Source organism: Physeter macrocephalus, chromosome 14, assembly GCF_002837175.3.
Source record: "Physeter macrocephalus isolate SW-GA chromosome 14, ASM283717v5, whole genome shotgun sequence".
Taxonomy (NCBI): domain Eukaryota; kingdom Metazoa; phylum Chordata; class Mammalia; order Artiodactyla; family Physeteridae; genus Physeter; species Physeter macrocephalus.
This window is the reverse complement of record NC_041227.1, coordinates 81,312,409-81,333,004: the sequence shown is the minus strand read 5'-3', so window position 1 is coordinate 81,333,004 and position 20,596 is coordinate 81,312,409. Positions and strand designations below refer to the sequence as shown.

The 20,596-nt window shown below is 59.4% G+C and overlaps 1 protein-coding gene across 4 annotated transcripts in view; it reads right to left on the bottom strand.

Annotated features, from left to right (window-relative positions):
• Positions 1 to 267: 267 nt before the first annotated feature.
• PRKAR1B (protein kinase cAMP-dependent type I regulatory subunit beta) overlaps positions 268 to 20,596 on the bottom strand; it is an 88,620-nt gene continuing 68,291 nt past the window's right edge. For 3 of the 4 annotated variants that reach the window (XM_024124418.3, XM_055090510.1, XM_055090511.1), the window contains 4 exons: positions 19,553 to 19,613; positions 14,682 to 14,803; positions 1,949 to 2,030; positions 268 to 1,633 (listed from right to left, as the gene is read on the bottom strand). In XM_024124418.3, coding sequence (XP_023980186.1) covers positions 1,461 to 1,633; positions 1,949 to 2,030; positions 14,682 to 14,803; positions 19,553 to 19,613 — 438 coding nt within the window. In that variant the 3' untranslated portion in view covers positions 268 to 1,460. Of the gene's footprint in view, positions 1,634 to 1,948; positions 2,031 to 12,577; positions 14,249 to 14,681; positions 14,804 to 19,552; positions 19,614 to 20,596 lie in introns of those variants that run through there. The other variant, XM_028499955.2, reaches the window with a different exon arrangement.

The window sequence follows — 20,596 nt, the reverse complement described above, 5'->3', positions numbered from 1 at the left end:
GGGCCTGGGGGAGGGGGAGGGGGGTTAGTGTGTAACGGAGGCAGAGTCTCAGTTTGGGAAGACGAGAAAGTTCTGGAGACGGACGGTGGGGATGGTTCCACAACAGTGTGAATGTACTTGATGTCCCTGAACTGGACACTGAAAAATGGTGAAGATGGTAAGTTTTACGTTAGGACTATTTTATCACAACAGAAACAAAACAAAAGGAATAAAATCTTCTATTAAAGATTTCAGACCAAAACATGGAGTCAGGAAGATGTACTTCATTGCACATTTAATAGCACATGCAGCATTCAGAACATCGCGATAAATAGGGCAGGGCTTACACACCACAGAAACACCCACAGGCAAAGGCAGGGGTCACCCCGGACTAGGCAGCCTCCCCGGGCTGCACGGGCAGGCGCAAATCGGGGTAACTGCACTCTTTCGTTTGTCCTTCGGGTCACCAGGAGCCCCAAGAGGCACGGGCCCCAGGCCCCTCCAGCTCACGTGAGGGTTGGCCTGGCCACGCTTCCGAGCGGGAGTCGATTGATTGATGACTTAGGTGTGTGGGCCCAGGGCTGGTCTGACTCACATTTTTCCTACGTGGGGAGAGGGGAGGCTCGGATAACGGGCTTTCCCACCAGGGCGAGACTCCTGGTTAACGGGAGGCTTGTCTGCCGGAGAATGACTCACAGGGGACTCTGCTCCTGACAACTTCATCTAGAATGTGCTTTAGAAAATCCCTCCGCTTCCTCCCAAGTCTCCAAGAAGCTGCTGTGCGAAGATGTGGAAGGCAGCGGGGCCTCGCCCGGCCCCGAGAGCAGCGCTCCCGGCACCTCGGAAAGCCCCAGGCTCACATGGCATGTCCTTCCTCTCCGGGCGTCTCAGCCCAGTGAGGGTGACCCTGCCCCTGACGGTCAGGCAACCTGGTCGGTGCGCCCAGCTTTCCAGGAGAGGGGAGGGTCACGCCCACTCCCCTAAACACGCCGTGGGCTCCTGGGCTCCCCCCCCGAGGCCAGAATAGCTTAAGCCTCCAGAGCCTCCCCAGCCCTGGCATCTCGGGAGGACCCTCTGCGGGGCGGTGGGGGCAAGCGTTTGAGGGAGGGGCTGGACCCTCTCTCTCTGCAGCCTCAGCTTCTCACTCCAAGCCCAAGAGTGCCTGTGGGGACCCCCTGGGATGTCATCGCCCCACACCCTGGCCACAGACCGGGTGGCCTTGCATCACAGGGGTCGGCTGCTGGGAGCTGCCCAGCCCGATCGGAGAGGAGAGCCTCCCAGAGCTGGGCCCTTACCCCAGAAGACGTGGGGAGGAAGGCGGGTCCCTTAAGAGGAGCCCGTGGGGGACGGGGAAGGGAGACGGGGAGGGGGCCGCCACCTCTGGAGGTGACCCCTTTACTCCCAGGTGAGCCTGAGGGAGGGCCGGTGCCCAGCTGCCAGCCTCAACTGGACGTGCATGCCACAGCGCCAGGAGCGGCGGCTCAGACGGTGAGGGAGATGAAGCTGTTGTAGCGCTGGATGTTCCTCTTGAGGATCTCGGAGCAGGGGCCCAGCACGCGCTCGAAGCGGGGCCGGTCCAGCTTCACGCACTTGAGGGGCCCCCGGGCCACCACGGTGGCTGCCCGGGGCCGGTTCAGCAGCAGCGCGATCTCCCCTGGGGGCGAGAGAGCGCGTCAGGGCTGCGGATTTAGGGGAAAAGCGGAACCTCAGGACCCGAGGCCGCATCTGAGCGAGCGTGTCCCACAAAGCGCTGGGATATACTTACACCAACGCCTGGAACTCAGACCGCGCCGGGCCCCGTCCTGGCCCGCGTCCTGCCCTCCCGGGACAGCCGGCCCCCAGGACGGGCCGTCAGGGCGCCCAGGCCTCGGCCAGGTCCTCCCACAGCCCCTGCGGACCTCATCTCAGGCCCTCCTGGGGCCCTGCGAAACGCCCGCCACCCCAGGAGGGAGCGGACCCCACAACTCACCGAAGTAGTCGGAGGGCCCGAGGCGCCCCACCTCCACATACTCCTCACTGGGGGACCGGCGCTGGAGGACGGAGGCCGTGCCCTGCGGACGCCAAGGGACACGTGAGGGTCGGCCGGCTGGGGTCGGGGTGGGCAAAGGCGGGGGTGCCCAAGGCCGCCCCCGAGGGGCACCGCCCGCATCCCCCTCCCACTGGCTCCACGCCCCCACCTAAAGGTGAGGCGTGGCGTCTGGGAGCTGCGGCCGTGCTCTGGCCAAGGGCACCTCCCGGGCACCACCATCCTCGCCGGCCCGGCTCCTGCCCCAAGCTGTCTGCCCGCGGGCGGGGCACGGGCAGAATCTGGAGGTGCCTCCGAGGGCAGCGCTGCTCCGAGCTGACCTTGGCTTAAGTTTCAAGGACGGGAGGCGCGTGGCCTCGTGGTCACGCCACCCCGCTAAGCGATGCGGGCCCCTGGCCTCCAGGCGGGGTGTCCGCGACACTGGGGCTCAATGATTAACGCCAGCCTAGGCAGCTTGGCGAGGCCGCGTTCCACACCAGAGACTCGGCCTTCGGGGGCCGCGGCCTCGGCAGCAACGAGCCGGCACCAGTGGTTTCCGCGCGCAGAGCCCCCCTGGCCTGCCGTCTGGGGGGACCCGGGGGCCGGAGCCTCGTCGGAACCCGGCATCTTCCCCACACGCCTTATGAACCACCCCGCCAGCCCCGCCGGCCTCACCGGCCGCTGCCGCTGCCCTGGGCGCACAGAGGAGCGTGGTCTGTCTCGAGGTGGGCTCGGCTCACCCTGGCTCACCCGGACCCGGCCTCGCAAGCGCTGGCCTGGCCGCGCCGGTTAACTGGTAACCCCCTCCGCCCGGGCCGCGAGAGACTCGGGCAGAAGACCCCACCGGTGCCCACCGCGACTGGGACCTCCGGACCCCCTGGGCGGACCCACGCCGGCCCCCACTCCAGCCACCGGGCCGCTCGGCTCCCCGGCGTCGGGGGTGCTGATAAAGCCGGCTGACAGATAGAGCAGGACCTGGAAACAGCAGAGCATCTCCCCCGACCGGGCATTCCAGGGGTGCTCCCAGGGCCACGCGCCCACAGACCCCGGCCGAGGGACGGGCCTGCAGGACACATGGTCCCGTGCTGACCCCACAGGGAGGAGTGGAGTCCTGCTTGCACCTGCCCCCGGAGCGGCCGGCAGTCCGGTCCAGGGATGACGGCACTGCGGCGCTTTTCTTGAGACAACGTTGCGTTAACCTAACTATGGTTTACATGCATGCCTTTTCACTTATATAACTTACATGCCTTTCATTCCCATTTTAGACAATTTTCCATTTTACAATTGGATCGTTTTCCTCTTCAGGACCCCGGGGACGGAACTGAAGTTCCAGTTTATAGAATTACTCAGTGAAACTCCAGGCTTAAGGCATCGGATGAGATGCTTCAAGCTCCAAAGAACAGAAAACCCAATTCAAGGTGTCTAAAGGCTACTGAGGGTAACTGCTCTCCCGCAGAACCATAAGACTGCAAGAGGGCTTTCAGGGCTGGCTAATTCAGCGGCCCACAGACATGTCTGGACCCGGGCTTGTCCTTGCCTCCTGCTCTGGTGGCCTCAGTCGAGTCCTTGCGCTGGCACCGTGGCTGCCACAGTCCCAGGAGTCACCCAGTGCCTCCCCCGTGCCATCAGCCGGAAAACCTTCTGGAAGCTCCCGGCAACCCCCCCTCGCACCTCACTGGCCAGAGCAGGTCACATGCAACCAATGTGATGGGCTCCCACTCCTCAGGCTCTGCCCTGACCGCTTGGGACGGGGGTGAGGATTAGGGCTCAGCGGGCACAGACGAGCAGGGATGGGCTCGGGAGGGCCACCGTTCTGTTTCTCACTTGTCCCCCGCCCCATGCAGACACCTCCCTGTCCTCTGTCTCCTCTGGAATCCACCGCACCCCCCACGGTCACTGGAAGCATTTCTCTCCCGGTCACACGCGGACCGGCCCATCTTATGATCAACGGCAGGTTGGCGAGACGAAATCTGTTTCCACTGGGACGGACGGAGCTTTCCCACTCGGGACCTTGGCACAGAGGACGTACGCACACCCGTCAGACTGACGTAATCACAGATCCTCCAGGCTGGATGGCACGAAGAGGAAAGGTCCTCGGGGGAGCCCCGAGTAAGCAGAACCAACAGGGAAGAGGCCGGCCGCTCCGCCCGGTCCTCCCACGGCCCAGGGCTGCAGGAGCACGTGGCCACGAGACCACGTTGTCCCCAGCGGGCTGTGCGCTGCACCACACTCTCTTCCCGCCGCTGACAGCCCAGCCTCCGCTGGGGGACGTCTGCCAAGGGGCAGTGGGGCCACGAGAGGAAGGGCCACGAGGGACAGAGCCACGCCCCCCGGGGTGCCCGTGGTGGCCGTGGGGTCACCACTTCACAAGACAGACACTTCCTTATCCTCCACTGCAGTGGTTCGGGGGCTGACAGGCCGCCACCCCCAAGCCCTGACGCGACGGCAGGACGTCCCGTCCTGGGAAGGCACAGCCGTCAAGCCCGAGGGCGGGAGCGAGGGCAACCGGCGGATGGACCCTATGGGGTGGGGCCTCCAACCAGCAGGGCCCGGCGTTCCCACGGCACGGACCACCGGCGTGACCAGCACACGCCTGGGGCTTCCCATCCCAGGGAGACCACCGCAGCCCTGGAACAGCCGTCCTGTCCAAGCTCGTTTCCCAGACGGCCGAGAAGGCAGCATAGACATCCTCGGGGAATTGAGAGCCGGAATTCCGGGGGCTGGAAAAACACACTTGCCAAAGCTCTGGGTCACACTCCCCAAATTTCTCATTGACTCTAACCCAGCTCTAAAGATACGTCAGGCCACACAGGAATCGGCCAGGGCGGGTGCACGAGAAAAATGTCACTGCTGGAGTCTGGGGGAGAATGGGTCACGAAAGACCCGTTTTCCTTTCAACGCTTTTCATCTTTTAAATCTTTCTACAAAGTCGAAACCCAAATCAACTCTTTGGTTTCGACGACGGGCACGCGTGACCTTTACGAGACAGAAACCAGCCAAGGTCGAGGAGAACGCACTCCCTGAAGCAGCCCCTCCAGCCTGGCCTACAGGCCCCGTGACCAGGTCAGGCGATGACACAGCCGGGAGACGCGGTCCCGCCTCCCTCTCCTCCATCCTGCGGGCCATCACCCACTCCTGCTTGTGAGCCGGACTCCGCTCGAGGGTGGGGAAACCTGCGCAGTGGAGAACGGCAGGCACGGGCGCCCCCCAGAATCCACAGCCTGGTGGGGGTCAGAGCAGACAGATCAGGGCTGTGGGCCGCTGGCCCCGCGCCCACGGCGCGGCCCGGGCCGGGGATGCGGGCCGTCAGGGTCAGTGGCTCAGTAGGACGGCGCCTGGTGAGAGAGGAGCCCCCGCCAGGGACCCGCAGCTGCGCCGGGCAGAGACTGGAGCTCGTGCGCGTGCAGCCCAACAGGGGAGGGGACACACAAGCGTGTCAGTGTGCAGGCCAGCCGTGCAGTGAGCAGTCACTCTCAGATCCCACTGACATCAAGTTCAGGAAGAGGAAACACTATTTATTTTACTTGAATAAATATCTATCTTAAAAGAAACAGTATCACCGCCATAACCGGGAACCAGCATCGCTTCCCGTAAGTTAAAGGGCAACTGCAAAAAGAACACAAGGCGGCAGGTACAGGAAGGCGTGAAGACAGCAGCCTCCACCCGAGGTGCCCTCGACGCGGCCTGAGCCCTGCGCTCCAGGCGGCGCCCCGCGGTCCAAGCCCGGCTCCACGGCGTGCTGGCCGCGGTCAGGGGAAGGCAAGGCACCGCCCGAGCCTCGGTTTCCTCATCTGCAGAAGAGAAACGACGCGGGCCACCGCAGACTCGGGGAACCACGGCCGTGATGGGGCCAGAAGCCGCCCTCGGGCCACCCAGCTCCCGGCCAGCGGGCGGCAGTGCCTGCGGGGGTCGACACCCCCGCACGGGGATTCGTCCAGGACAGCGCATCTGTTGGACTTCCCAGACAAATCAGGCGTCTTTATGGCAACGGTCTTTGCACGCTGCTTATCTCTCCTCCCCTGCTGCCAGGAATCCCGTCCGGGGTAAAGCAGGACCTCGGAATCCAGCAAATGAGTTCCACATCTGTCTGTCTGGGAACGCCTCATGCTGTGTGCGGATACCAGGGAAACCAGAGCTGGGAACGGCTGAGGATGGGAAACACAGGCCCTCAGGGTTCCTCCAGCCTCCTGAGGGGGGCCAAGGGAGGGAGGAAGATGGTGGTGCTTTTATACTTTTTTGGGGGGCGCATCCCCAACTTTTAAAACTGTTTCTTCTGTTAATTAAAAAAAAAAAAATCAGAAAGAAGCCAAGTCAATGAGAAGCACTGTCAGGGGGGCCACACAAACCGCCAAGGGGGCAGAGGAGGTGGCGCCACCCTTTTCTGAAGATGCTTCTGTGTCACTGGTCTTATTCCAGCAAGTGACATTTTACGTGCATAATTTTCTAAAATTCATTTTAGAAAAGGCTCTCATCCCTGAACTCAGAAGCTCTGAGCTCCAGGCCTCGGCACCCAGAAGCGGACCTCGGCAGCCTCACCGGGATCTTCACATACAGGGTGCTCCTGGGGACGCACGGCCGAGGAGGCCCGAGGCACACGACAGCATGTCAACCCGGGGGCACCACGCGTGGGCTCAGGGTGCCCGCCCACAGGGGATGTGGTCAGGTCATCGCAAAGCCCAGGAGTGCCCGCCTGGCCAGCACCGGGAACCGTCCTCCCCAGGAAAAGGGTGACTGAGGCGCACGGGCTGTGGGGCCTACAGAGGGGGGGCTCCAAGAGGATGGGCCCCCAGCCCCGGCCCCCAGATGACAAGGTGACGAGGAAGGAGACGCGTCAGGACCTGGGAGCCCCTTGGACTCCTCTGACCCTCTCGGTGGACATTAGAGCCGCCCAAGACAGGGCCTGGGCGATCCCGGCTGTGAGAGCCCCCCGGTGGGATCAGGAGAGGTGCTGACAAGCACCAAGCAGACACCAGGTCCGGGGGCATCTCCAACTCCTCTGAGATCCAGCAATTGTGCTCCTCGGTGTTTACCCACAGGGTCAGGTTGAAAGCTCATGTCCACATAAAAACCTGCACGAGGATGTTTACAGCAGCTTTATTCATAGCTGTCAAAACCTGGAAGCAACCAAGATGTCCTTCAGCAGGTGATGGATAAACAAACTGGTTCATCCAGACAGTAGAATATTATTCAGCACTAAAAAGAAATGAGCCATCGAGCCCTGAAAAGCCACGGAGGAAACTTACACGCGTACCACTGAGTGAAAGGCGCCAGTGAGGAAAGGCTTCAGGCTGTGTGCTTCCAACGACATGGCATTCCAGAAAAGGCAAAACTAGGGAGACAGTGAAAAGACTGAGCTTTGGGGGGTGGAGGGGGTGACCAGGTGAGCAGAGATGACTTTTACAGCAGGGAAACTATTCTGTGTGATACAGTAACAACCGACTCGTCCGTATGCATTTGTCCAAACCCACAGAACGTACAGCACCCAGAGTGAACCCTACCACGGTGGACCTTGGGTGACTGTGAAATGTCCATGCAGGTTCATCGATCGTGAGAGATGCACCATCTGGCGGGGGTGTTGGTAGTAGGGGAGGCTGTGCCCGTGGCGGGGGGAGGGGCTGGTGGGAAATCTCGGCACCTTCCCATCCACTTTGTTATGAACCCAAAACTGCCCTTAAAAAATACAGTCTCTAAATAAAAAGAACTCCTCTGAGATCCAGATACCTCTCATTACTGGTGACCCAGCTGGCATGGAGGACAGAGGTCCGAGTCGGCCAGGACCAGTGGACATGGGTGCAGTGTGGCGCCCAGCCCAGCCTGGCTTCTGGAAAAGCGTTCCTTCTGGTTCAGTCCAGAAGGAAAGTTTATCTTCCTGCTACTTTCTGGACCAAGACTGCCGTCCTTTGATACTGACTGTGGCCAGAGGGCACTGCTCTCACTTCCTGGACGGGGAGGGTCTGGCACTGACCACGGAAACCCAACGGTAACTAACGGGAGACGGAGACCTCACTCACCCTGCGCAGATGCCGACCGGACTCGGGCACCTCCTGGCGGGGCCCCCGAGGCTGAGCCGTGAGGGACGCCGCCCGTCGGATGGAGGGCCAGTGTGAGCCCCTCGGACAGGTTCTCGAGCGAGGGAGGGTCCCAGGACGGGAGCAAACCCACCAGGCCCGTGGGAAGCCGGAGCCTCGGGAGCCAGAGTCTCGGGGCGGGATGGCTGTGGGCGTCTGGCTCACAGGGAAGCTTGGGCAGCTGGACGAGACGTCCCTGACCTTGCAGGGGACACAGGGTGGACGTCCAAACTCCTTGTCCGGAGCGAAGTTGGCAGCACTGCCCCCCGCCCCCACTCAGCCCCCAGCACCCCGCCTCCCACCACGCCTGGCGCCCCTGGACTTGTGCCCAGTGTTCCTCTGGATGCCCTTCCCCGACCTTCTCCATTTGGAGGACTCCTACTCATACGTCAATACCCAATCCACAGCCACCCGGGGTCACTGCTCCACCTCCCTGGCCTTCCCTTCTCCATGTGGGACCCAGGGCCAGTCTGTGGCCAGGGGTTTGGAGGCTCTCCCTCCCCTGCAAAGTCACAGCAAACTGCCCAGCAGCGGCCATCACCGCCCACCCCCCTCCCCCAGTATACTTGAGCCTCGGCCTGGCGCACAGTGGGGGCACGGACGGGCTGAGTCACAGATGGCTGTGACCTTGGATCCGCGCACTGTGGCCTGCAGCAGTCTCCGTCAAAGTTCCCGAGACGACGGCGAGCTCGGAACACCCTTCAGACGTGAGGCGGGGCAGCAGGCACTGGGGTCAGCTAGGAAAGTCCCCGGCCAACAGCAGCTTCGAAAGGCGTTGTTTTGCAGTTGCTTCAACATTGTGGACATTCATAAAAGTGATTTGCAAAGAGAGGAGATATATCCAATCTCACGTTTCCATGGCAATGCCTCCAGCTGTGCAGCCTGCCTGGGAGCTGGCGGGGAGGGAGCCCGCTCTTGTCCAGCTGCCCCCAGGCCCCGGAGGTTCTGCCAGGCGTGGAATCTGGCCACGGGGAGGGCTGCAGCAGAGGGGACCGGAGACCCAGGCCTGGCCCCGCCCACAGCCTCTTCCCAGGGTCTTCCTGGAGGAAGAGGAGGTCCAGGGAGTAACCTGAGTCTGCAAGCCTCACGGGACTTGGCACGTTCTCGACGCGTCTGGCCCCTCCCTGCCAGCCCCACATGCCCTCTCTCCCTGGGGGAGGCCCACCAGGGTCTGTCCTGCCAGACGCAGCCGGGAACGCCCGCAGGTCCCACTGCTGGCGGCCGAGAGCTCCTCGGGCTACCGGGCGTTTCGGGCCTCTGTAACTAGAAGAGGCCCCGAGAACAGCCGGGCCACCTACGACCCCCCGGGCTGCTGCAGGTCGAGTCCTGAGGGGCCAGGGATGCTTGGGCCCCTGGAAAGACCCACGGGTGCTTTCTCTTCTCACGTCCGTGAGGCCCCAGGCTGACAACCGCAGGTCTGCCCTGGTCGGCTGAGAACACGCTCCAAGAGCTTTGGGGGTCAGGTGTCCGAGGGGCTGGCAGCGCCCACAGCTTCAGAGACAGCTGGTGTGAGCGCACAGAGCTCAGAGACAAGGAGCCCCCTCCCGGGAGGCTTGGCACAGAGACCCTGGGGTCACGCGAGCCCAGCTCTGCCAGCCCCGCCTGGCTCCCAGAGGCCAGCACGTGCTGCTAAGGACTCATCAGGCGTCTGCAGGAGCCGTTTCTCACGTCTGTGCAGGTGCGGGTCTCTGCCAGCGCCTCCACACCGGGGCAAACAGCTCCCAGAGCAGCCTGTCACTGGCCCCAGGCTGTGCTCACCCACATCCACCCAGGAGACCAGAGGGTTGGACTGAGGCCCAGCCAAGGGTGGGGGCCCGGGGGAGCCCGCGCCCCCACCCCCCTAGATGAGGCCTCGGCACGGCCTGAGGTCCACAGGGGAGGAGCGGGACTCGGCCAGTCCACACGCAGGGAGCCGGGGGCCTGGCCCCAAGGCCAGCATGGCCTCCGCAGGCGTTGCTTCCACAAAGAGACAGGGCAGCGCCAGGCCTGCCAGCGACGGGAAGATGCCAGCCAGGGTCCCGCAGCCCTGCTCCGCTCGCAGGGCCAGCACGCACGGCAGGAGCCCCGGGCCCCGCCCCCTGCAGCTCTGGGGCCTCGGAGCAGCCGGGCTGCCACCCCACCTGAGCAGAGGCCTGACTGTTCCGGAAGAGTCGGAAGGCAGTGGTACCGGTCGGGGACTCAGTCCAAAGGCCAAGGCCGGCTGCGGGGAGTCCCCCTTCCTGGGGGACCTCGGTCCTCTTCCTCTTACGGAGGCCTTCAACCGATTGGACGAGGCCCACGCTCACCACAGAGGTCAAGGGCTCCACCCAAGGTCACTGACATCGGTGTCAACCGCGTTTGAGAAGCACCTTCGCAGAAACACCTGGAGACCCGCGTTGGACCAAACATCTGGGTGCAGAGGCCTGGCCAAGCCGACCCAGGAAATCAGCCTTCACAGCAGGTGCCGGGGCCTGGGCCCCTTCCCGGCGCATCCGCAGTGGAAACGTCCTTTCCCGTCCAGCCGTCGGCTTCGTGGGTGTCACGAGAACGTGGGGCGGACGATGTGCTGAAACGTACACACGTGCAAGCGGCCTGTTCGAGGGACTCTCCTCAGATCTTCCCGCCAAGGCCTCTAAAGGCCACGGCGGCTCATCCTTTGGTAGTCTTGGGAGAGAACAGGGCTGCGGGGCGGACACCACACCCCTTTCAGGTGCAGCCGGTGACCACTTCTGGCCCCACGGGAAACAATGGCTCGAGGCTGCAGAAGTCTCTGCGGCTGCATTTCAGTTCTGAGCGTGTATGCTTGTGAACCCTGAGGCACCACCGTGACTTACCCAATTTGGTGGACCACAGAGGAAAAGGGAAAACAATCCAAGTTGCCAAGGAAACCACTTTGAATACATTTTACGATGTTGTGAAAACCGTACCTTCCGAGGGGGCTGGGTTACGCTCCGGGGCCCTACCATCGCTGTTACTGTGACTCTGCCCCCACCGCCACCCCCTCGGTCAGCGGTGGGGGGGACACTGGGCCACAAAGCCGAACTCCCTCAACAGAACCGGCAGTGTCCCCGTCCCCGAATCGCTCTCTCAAGGCCCTCCTCGGACAGCTTTTGTGGCAGGAGGCGGTGTCAGGAGCCCCTAGAGAGGGTCCCCACCCCACCCCTGATTCTACAAGGAACACGCTGCCCGTAACACAAACCACACAGTCGTGGAGCCGGGTTCGCCCTCGAAGACGATCACGGAACTCGGCTCTGACGGCCTTCAATGGATGAGCCAGAGCAACGTCCAGCCCCAGAGCAGCAGAGACGACGCAGACAGACAGCCCCGGCCCAAAGGGCATCAGCGGAAGGGCAAGGAGGTAGGGACGCGCAGGAAACTCAGGAAGCAGTGCGCACACCACTCACGCTGCTCTAGAGAAGTGCGGGATGCTCGGACACACACGTGCACGTGCGCACATTCACACGCGTGCACACGCACGCTCACGCCCACAGTGAGGGCCCAGCACTCCCAGAGCAAAAGGGCGGGTCCAGAGCAGGGATGCAGGGGCGAGACACGGCTGCGTCTGGGACCCACCACCTGCTATCTGCGCGTCCTTGGGGAAGGACCTCACAGGGGAGGTCAGATTGCACAGCCGTAGGGCTCACACTCGAAGCTCCCATTGTCACAGTCCCTGTGAGCTCTGTGAGGAACCCCCGCTGACCCTGGTCTTTCACACGGCTTCACAAGTTTTCTACCCGTGGCCTTGGCCCCAGAGAATAACGGGCGACTGACTGTCTGTGTCGGCCAGGGCTGCTCACTCCCTCGGCCTCAAAACCATCAAAACCGAGGCTGCAAACTCAACGGCCTGCAAGTGTGTGCAGAGCCCGCCGGTGAGGCAAGGGGGCTGGGTGAGGACTGGGGCCAAGTGGGGAGCAGGTCACCCCCGGGGCAGCCGCCTCTTGGGTGCAGCCAGGCAGGGATGCAGATCCAAAGTGGCCAGATCCAGATGTTTAAGAAGAAGAGATCCAGGTTTTCATATAAAATACCTGATTTTTATTTTATTTTATTTTATTTATTTTTTGGCTGCGTTGGGTCTTTGCTGCTGGGCACGGGCCTTCTCTAGCTGCAGCGAGCGGGGGCTACCCTTCGTTGCCGTGCGCGGGCTTCTCATTGCGGTGGCTTCTCTTGTTGTGGAGCACGGGCTCTAGGCGCGCGGGCTTCAGTAGTTGTGGCTCGCCAGCTCTAGAGCGCAGGCTCAGTAGTTGTGGCACACGGGCTTTGCTGCTCCACAGCAAGTGGGATCTTCCCGGACTAGAGCTCAAACCCGTGTCCCCTGCATTGGCAGGCGGATTCTTTTTTTTTTTTTTTTTTTTAGCATCTTTATTGGAGTATAACTGCTTTACAATGGTGTGTTAGTTTCTGCTTTAGAACAAAGTGAATCAGCTATACGTATACATATATCCCCATATCCCCTCCCTCTTGCGTCTCCCTCCCACCCCTCTAGGTGGTCACAGAGCACCGAGCTGATCTCCCTGTGCTGTGTGGCTGCTTCCCGCTAGCTGTCTGTTTTACATTTGGTAGTGTATGTATGTCCATGCCACTCTCTCACTTCGTCCCAGCTTACCCTCCCCCCTCCTCGTGTCCTCAAGTCCATTCTCTAGTAGGTATGCGTCTTGGCAGGCATATTCTTAACGACTGTGCCACCAGGGAAGTCCCCTGATTTTTAAATAGTGACGATTAATTCAAATGTTTTTTTAAAAAAACACGGTGCAGGCCAGTGCAAACCCCAACACCCCTTGCGTCCGACGGCAGGTTTAGCTGCATTTGGACAGCATGAGCAACTTTATTCTGGAACGTCTTCCAGAAACCATGAGCCAGACATTGGCTATCTTTGCAGGAGGATCTGAGATAAAAAAACACAGACCTCGAGGGACCACAGTTCCCTCAAAGTCCTGAGAGTAAAGCCCCAGAAATGTTCTGAGTCAAGTGGTAACTTTCACCCCAAGGGCTCACTTCTGGGGGGAGCAGGCGTGAGCCTTTGGGATGACCTCTCTGAGGTCACGGCCGGGGCAGGAGCTGAAACGCAGGGTTTGCGGCCTCTCGGGTCTATGGAGGGGAGACCTGGCTGGCAGGAATCATAATTTGTTCTGTCTGTGGTTTTCCCCCTTTCTTTCAAGAAACATTGTTGAATGAGTCACCCACCCCAGGACAGGAATGCTGCCTGTGGGTGGATCCCTCCACGGGGTTCCTGCAGAAGCACCCCCAGCCCTGGAGCTCAGGTGGGAACCACGTCCATCATTCAGCTGCAACCCCAAGGGCCCTCCCGCCCCAGGCTCAGCGCCGAGATGTGGACTGGGAGGTGACCAAGGTCCTGGTTCCCAAATGCACACTGTAAAGCTCTGTTGCTGGCGCCATCGAGACCCTCCCGAGGTGGTTGTCCTGCTGACCCCACAGCCTTCCAGATCTTTCCTGCGTGATCAGCAGGCAGGTGCCGGGAAGAACCGCAGGCACGCCCTCCTAGGAGGGGCTGCTGCGGGAGCCCAGATGAAGTCCCCTCGGAACTCGCGGGTCACAGGGCGGGACTATGTTTGTGGACTGAGGCACAGAGGCGGGCAGGCGCCAGCCAGCGGGACCCGGAGCATCCTCGCCGACAGCAGCAGCCTGGGAAGTCGCTTCTGTTGTTTTAAACCAAGAAGGTGGCTCCAAGTCCGGCGATGTCGGCCAAATGTCACCAGGGGTTGAGCCTTTGTCACTTCCTTTCTCTGCACCAACCCCAAGGCTGGCACCACTCTCTCTGGACGGCACAGTGACCCCCTCTGCGGCCGCGGCCGCGACCGCGACCAGAGCGGGCTTTCAGACTCAACCTCCCCAGCCTCTGCCGCGCCGAAGGCTCCTGTTCTCCGACGGCAAACCGTGCAGCTGGAGCATGTGCTTTCCCGGGCAGGCGACATAAATTCTTCCCGCCAGGAGGGCCAGGGAAGTAGGAAGTGAGCCAAACTCACATAGTTTTGGGTCTGTGTCATGGGAGGGTCCCACAGCCTAGGCGCAGCCCCAGGCGGGGGGGACATAGCGGTCACACAGCTGCTCGCCCCCATCAGTGACAGGCCGAGCGTGGCGGCCTCGGATTACGGCCCAGAGCCAGCTGTCGCGGTGGTGGGGGAGGGAACGGTGACTCACGCGGGTCCAGGTGGAGAAATCTGGCGCCAATCTTCCAAATTAAACTTTTAACTGGAGACCACTGACATTCACACGCAGTTGTAAGAAGGGGCACAGAGAGATCCCACGAGCCCTCAACCCACACATGTCCCCCAGGAGGATGCACCTGTCACGCCGGGTTCCGGCTCAGGGCGCCCCACACCCCGGCCGTGTCCAGATCCCCACGTTCACCTGCACACCTGGCGTGCCCAGTCCGTGCAACGTCCGCACGCGTGCGGGCTCGGGGACCCGACCCACTTCCTCAGAGGAGACCCCGCGATTCTCAAGGGCCAGGATACCCCGTGGGGGGCCCGTCCACACGCAGGATGAAGGCAGTGGGGGAACGGAGCGCCTGGGATCAGGGATGGCCGGTCCCCAGGGGAGGGGCACGTGCAGAGCGGGCGTCCCCCACTCCCGGGCGGCCCTCCTCGGCTGGGGACCGTGCAGAGCCCTCCCCATGCCCCAGCCGGACTCACCTCCGTGATGATGAAGAAGTCGTCCCCTGGCTCCCCCTGGACCACGATCTTCTCTCCGTCCTCAGACTGGACGGGCTCCAAGGCGTCAGCCACTGTCAGACGTTCCCACTTCTCCAGGGACACTGCAGCAGGGGACACGGGGGGTGGGGGTCACGGGGGCCAGCTCCCCACCCCAGACAATCTAAGGAAACACCCACATGGCCAGCCCCAGGGTGATGAGGCTTTGCTACATCACAGGATGAACAAAACAGAAAGCAAATTTCTGTGCAGGAGGCCCCGGGTATTTTCACAAGTGAGCTGGACCCAGGGTGTACACGGCTCAGCAGGTGGACAGGTATGCAGAACTGGGAGTGATTCTAACCTACATCACAGGTTTAACGTAAACGACAGGCACTGGACGTTGAGTCCAAGTTAACTCAGGATGAAATGCCTTTGTTACCTTCAAAAGAACAGAGCTGCCTATATTTGTGCAAACAATATAATCACAGCTCAGCACTAGGGCTACTAAGGGGTTTAAATAATTCAGAGACCGAAGCAACTCCCTGTTCAAAAGACACCCTTCAGTGCCATTCAAAGAGTGTACAACTGTATTTACGTTGATAGAGGTGTAGTATACCTTCCATTATTTTAGGTCAAAATACTTCATTCCAATGGCAAGTTTACTTTGATACTTGCAAATTCTGTATATCTTTCCACCCTTTCTCACGCCTTCCCTTCCCCGTCATTATCCACCCCTAGCCCTCAGGAAGGAAAAAAATAATAGCATGCTCCTTTTATAAGAAATTAATGATTGCCTGATTAACTGTTTCTTTTTTGGCCAAAGAAACTTTTCCGGCCTACACTATCAGCTGCACTTATGTAGGTCAGCCGCTAAAAATACAAAGCAAAGCATTTATCTTAGATCTCGATGAGGAGGGGGATTTCTCTGCCTGAAAACTCCTGCCAGGGCCACACGCTGAAAAGGACACGCTTTTGACCAACCCCGGGGCTGGAGCAGCTTCTGGAGCCGCTGCCAGCACGCCGGTCCAGCAGCCGCCATACCAGACGGGAGCTGCCCCGTGACCCAGACCCCGGGCACCCTCAGGAGGCCCGCATGGCCACCTCGGGACGAAGGCGCAGGTGACTTTGGAGGGTCACGGCTGGTGCCGAGGGGAAAGCCGGTGCCGGTAAACGTGCGACTGCTACTTGGTTTCCCTCCAGGGCGATGAGAGGCATTTGATTTTACAGCCTTGGGCTTAGGAAGTCCACTTCCTCCTGTTTGAGCGGTGGGTTTTTCTATTGCATTTGAGACCTGGAACCCCAGTCCCGAGGTCGGAGAGTCAGAGCTTCCACCCTCAGCGCGTAAATCCCGGGAGAGAACTGTCGGAAGAGACAGAGATCGGGGCGATTCCTTGGCCCCGATTTCTGAAGCGGAAGCTTTGGGGGCATTTTTACTGTGTTCAGATCCCTGGGTCCCAGGTGTGGACGGTCGGCTCAGGTGGGGAAACGGTGACTGGCCGGGGGGGCGCGGGGGACCCTCCCGGGGGGGCCCTCCCAACGCTGCCCTCCTGGAGGGGGGGGTCTCAACACTGCCAGGGAAAGCGGTGGACACCCCGCAGAAGAGACACAGAAGGCAGCCCTCGGTCAGCGGCAGACAAGGGGCAGGCACACCCACCCGGAAGGGACTGGCCTCGGGGCCGGCGCTTCGGGAGAATGCGGACCCTCGGGCCCTGCCTCACGGCCGCTGCCGCCCAGCCCTGAGCCTGACCCCGGATCCCCTCCCAGGAGACCCCCTTTTCCTGCCTGGAGGCCTGAAGCCTGCTTTGCCCCTTGAAATAGGGTCAGGGCAGGCCCCCTGAGCTGCCTCTCCTACCTCCCTGGAGCAGGAGGGCCCGGGAGGGACGCGCCGGGTGGGCAGCCATCCTGCAGCGAGGGCATCTCCACATCCGTCCCCCAGGCCTGCGCCGTGTCCCCTGCCGGGGGACCCGACCCCGCTGCTGCCCGGCTGCCCCCAGCCTCCCCCCACCCCCTCACGCCACCCCCATGTCAGCCACTCCAAGCAGTCGTGTCCTTCTTTTTGTAATTTGGAAAAAAAATAATCAGAAAAGTGGAATGAACACCACCACCAGCATCTGTCCTGAATGAAATCACGGGACAACTTGGTCGTGTTTGCTTCAGAGCAATTCCTCACAGACACGCCATGTTAACGATAAAGCCGAGTCCCGTTGTCTCCATTTGAGTTCTCTCTCCTTCCGCAGAGGCTGTCACGATTAAGGATTTGGTGGATTTTTTTTTTTTAATCTTAAAGGGTTTGGTGAGTTTCCGCCCCATAGGTGGTCTTACACCTTTACTGTAACACAGCTGCGTAAACACGACCCAGCGTTGCCAAAATTGTGCAGAGACGCACCGTCATCTGCGCCATCTTCTGTGTCCGAGATCCATGTTGAAAGGGGTTGACACGCGGAGACCTAGTCCATGCGCTTTACTGGAGTATAAACCTGCGCCACACAAACACCCGGGCGCGAGGACCTTCCTGCGATGACAGATTTTAGGTTGTTTCTACTTTCTTGTCATTGTAGGAATTGCTGAAATGACCATCCATGTCCGTGTCTCTTTTTTAATTAACCATGTTTTTAACTGAAGTACAGTTGTGACAGTTTCAGGTGTATAGCAAAGTGATTCAGTTATGTATATATATACATATATATATATATACACATATTATATATATATATATACACATATATATATCCTTTTTCAGATTCTTTTCCCTTATAGGTTATTACGAGATACTGAATATAGTTCCCTGTGCTTTACAGTAGGACCTTGCTGCTTATCTATTTTATATACAGTGGTGTGTATCTGCTAATCCCAAACTCCTAATTTATCCCCACCCTTTCCCCTTTGGTAACCATAAGTTTGTTTTCTATGTCTGTGAGTCTCTTTCTGTTTCGTAAGTAAGTTCATTTGCATCATTTTTCTTAGATTCCACACATAAGTGATACCATATGGTATTTTTCCTTCTGACTTACTTGCTTAGTAGGATAATCTCTAGGTCCATCCATGTTGCTGCAAATGGCATTATTTCATTCTTTTTTATGGCTGAGTAGTATTCCTCTGTATATATATACACCACATCTTCTTTATCCATTCATCTGTCCATGGACATTTAGGTTGTGTCCATGTCTTGGCTATACTGACTAGTGCTGCTGTGAACGCTGGGGTGCATGTATCTTCTTGAACCATAGTTTTGTCTGGGTATGTGCCCAGGAGTGGGATTGCTGGGTCATATGGTAGTTCGATTTTTAGTTTTTCAAGGAACCTCCATACCGTTTTCCCTAGTAGCTGCACCAACTTACATCCCCAACAACGGTGGAGGGTTCCCTTTTCTCCACACCCTGTCCAGCATTTGTTATCGGTAGACTTTCTGATGATGGCCATCCTGACCAGTGTGAGGTGGTACCTCATTGTAGTTTTGATTTGCATTTCTCTAATAATTAGCAGTGTCGAGCATCTTTCCATGTGCCTGCTGGCCATCTGTATATCTTCATTGGAGAAATGTCTATTTAGGTCTTCTGTCCATTTTTTGAGTGGGTTGTTTTTTTGATATTGAGCTGTATAAGTGGTTGGTATATTTTGGAAATTAATCCCTTGTCAGTAGTATCACTTCCAAATATTTTCTCCCAGTCTGTAGGTCGTCCTTCCGTTTTGTTTATGGTTTCCTTTGCTGCGCAAAAGCGTTTACGTTTAATTAGGTCCCATTTGTTTATTCTTGTTTTTTATTTCCATTACTCTAGGAGACAGAGCCAAAAAAATCTTGCTGTGATTTATGTCAAAGAGTGTTCTTCCTATGCTTTCCTCTAGGAGTTTTATAGTGTCCGGTCTTACATTTAGGTCGTTAATCCATTTTGAGGGGTTTTTTGTGTGTGGTGTCAGGAGTGTTCTAACTTCATTCTTTTCCACGCAGCCGTCCAGGTTTCCCAGCACCCCTACTGAAGAGGCTGTCTTTGCTCCACTGTGTGTCCTGGTCTCCTTGACGCCTTTGCACCCACGAAAGCACACCTGCATCTCCTCCCTCTCACCCCAGAGTTTCTTAGAGAAGAAGGCTAAGCCTCACTCACCACCTGCACCCAGAAGTCCAGCCTGGGGTTCTGAAGGCTGTGATGTTCCCGCAGGAACTCCTGCTGGACGGTTATTTCCCGCGGTTCCCAGGGCCTTAGCACTTAGACATCACTCACTTTCCCAAGCGGGTCCCCCTCCCTGTCCTTAAGGGGAGCTGCTAGACACACACTGATTCATATTCCAACTGATTAAAATGACATAAAATTAAAATTCTCAAGTGCTCCACACAGATACGGAACACCAGCATCGCTGCCAAAAGTTCTACCGGGCAGGCTGGTCCACAATGATACGTCACTGTCGTGTATGTCAAAGCAACTTCAACACGCTGAGAAACTTCTGCTGGAGAGAACCCTGCTGACACTCCCGGCAGTCAACGGAAATGTGGCCGACGTGTCTCTCAGATCCCAGGACGAGAAAAGCGGGGGGCACACCAGAACCCCCATGAAGGAACACCCAAACAGGTCAGGAAAGACGCCCGACACAGCTCCAAATGGACCGACGTGGAGAGAATGGCGTTGATGGCAGAGAGACGGACATGCAAAGCACGGATGGATGGAGGGCAGACACAGTGTGTGTGTGTGTGTGTGTGTGTGTGTGTGTGTGTGCGTTCGTGGGCACGTACATGCCTGCATACACGATGCATCTGTATGTGTGTGCATGTGTGTGTGGGCGCACTGCACAGGTGTGAGCACGCGTGTGTGTCCCAAACTTGCATGGCATGTGGAAACGGCTGGGCCGCAGCCCCGGGCGGCCAGGTCGGGGGCACGCACCCAGGATGGAGACCTTGCTGAGAAACTCCTCGTACATCCTGCGCTTCCTCAGCGTGCTGCCCTGTGGGAGGGGGAGACACAGAGAAGCAGGTGTTCAGAAGGGCTTCACGCCCCGACCCCTTCCACATTCCCAAATTCCCCAAGTGACTCTGAACTCCTAAAAGGAGACCCCGGAAGCCCCTCGAACAAGAAAGGGCCTGAGCGGCGGCCGCCGTTCACGGCCCAGACCTCCCCGCACCTCCCCCTCCGGGGTCTCCGTCCTAACCGCACACGTGAGGTTGGGCCTCATCCAGACCCACGGGATGGGGGGAGCCAGGAGACCTGAACGTCGAGTGGGTTCAGAAGCCCCGGGTTCAAATCCCACCCCTCCCTCCGTATCCGCACACCCCGAGCCAGCTCCCCCTCTCTGAGCCTCAGTTTCCTCATCTGGACAATGGGGTATCTTAATTCCTGTCCCACAGGATTCTGTGAAAGTTACGCGAGCAGACATCGATCAGCTGACACGGTGAGAGGGCCTCGGCACCGCCCCCCGACCCGGCCTCAGACTCCCCATCGGCTCCCCGTGGCTCAGGGCCAGACCAGCGCTAAAGAGGCTGCGAGTCTCGAATCTGGAATCCTGGAGGTTCCCTGCCTCCCTCACAGAAGCGCAGAGACACCCCAGGGCCCCTCCATCCGGCAAAGAGCCCGACAGGGCTGGGACCCAAGACCACATCATAACTGGACCAAGAGGGCGTAGATAGGGCTCCTGCACCGCCGGTTGGCGGCCACGGAGGGGACACGGCGTCCTGGAGGTCAGTGGCAGAAGCTAGGAGTCTTGGGGTCCTGTGTGTCCGCTTGCGGCAGGTCTGGACGCCTGTGGTGGCAGCATGCTCAGCTCTGCTCAGCCCCCAGCCCGAGCCGAGCCGTCTCAGACCCCGCCGGCCTCGAGAAAGGCGCTTCTTTTGAAAGATAATTTATATTCCCGCTGACCTCCCAGCAGCTACGCCCACCCGCTGGAATGCAGGCGTGTTTGCTCAGGAACCCTAGACATTAAAGCTCGGCCCA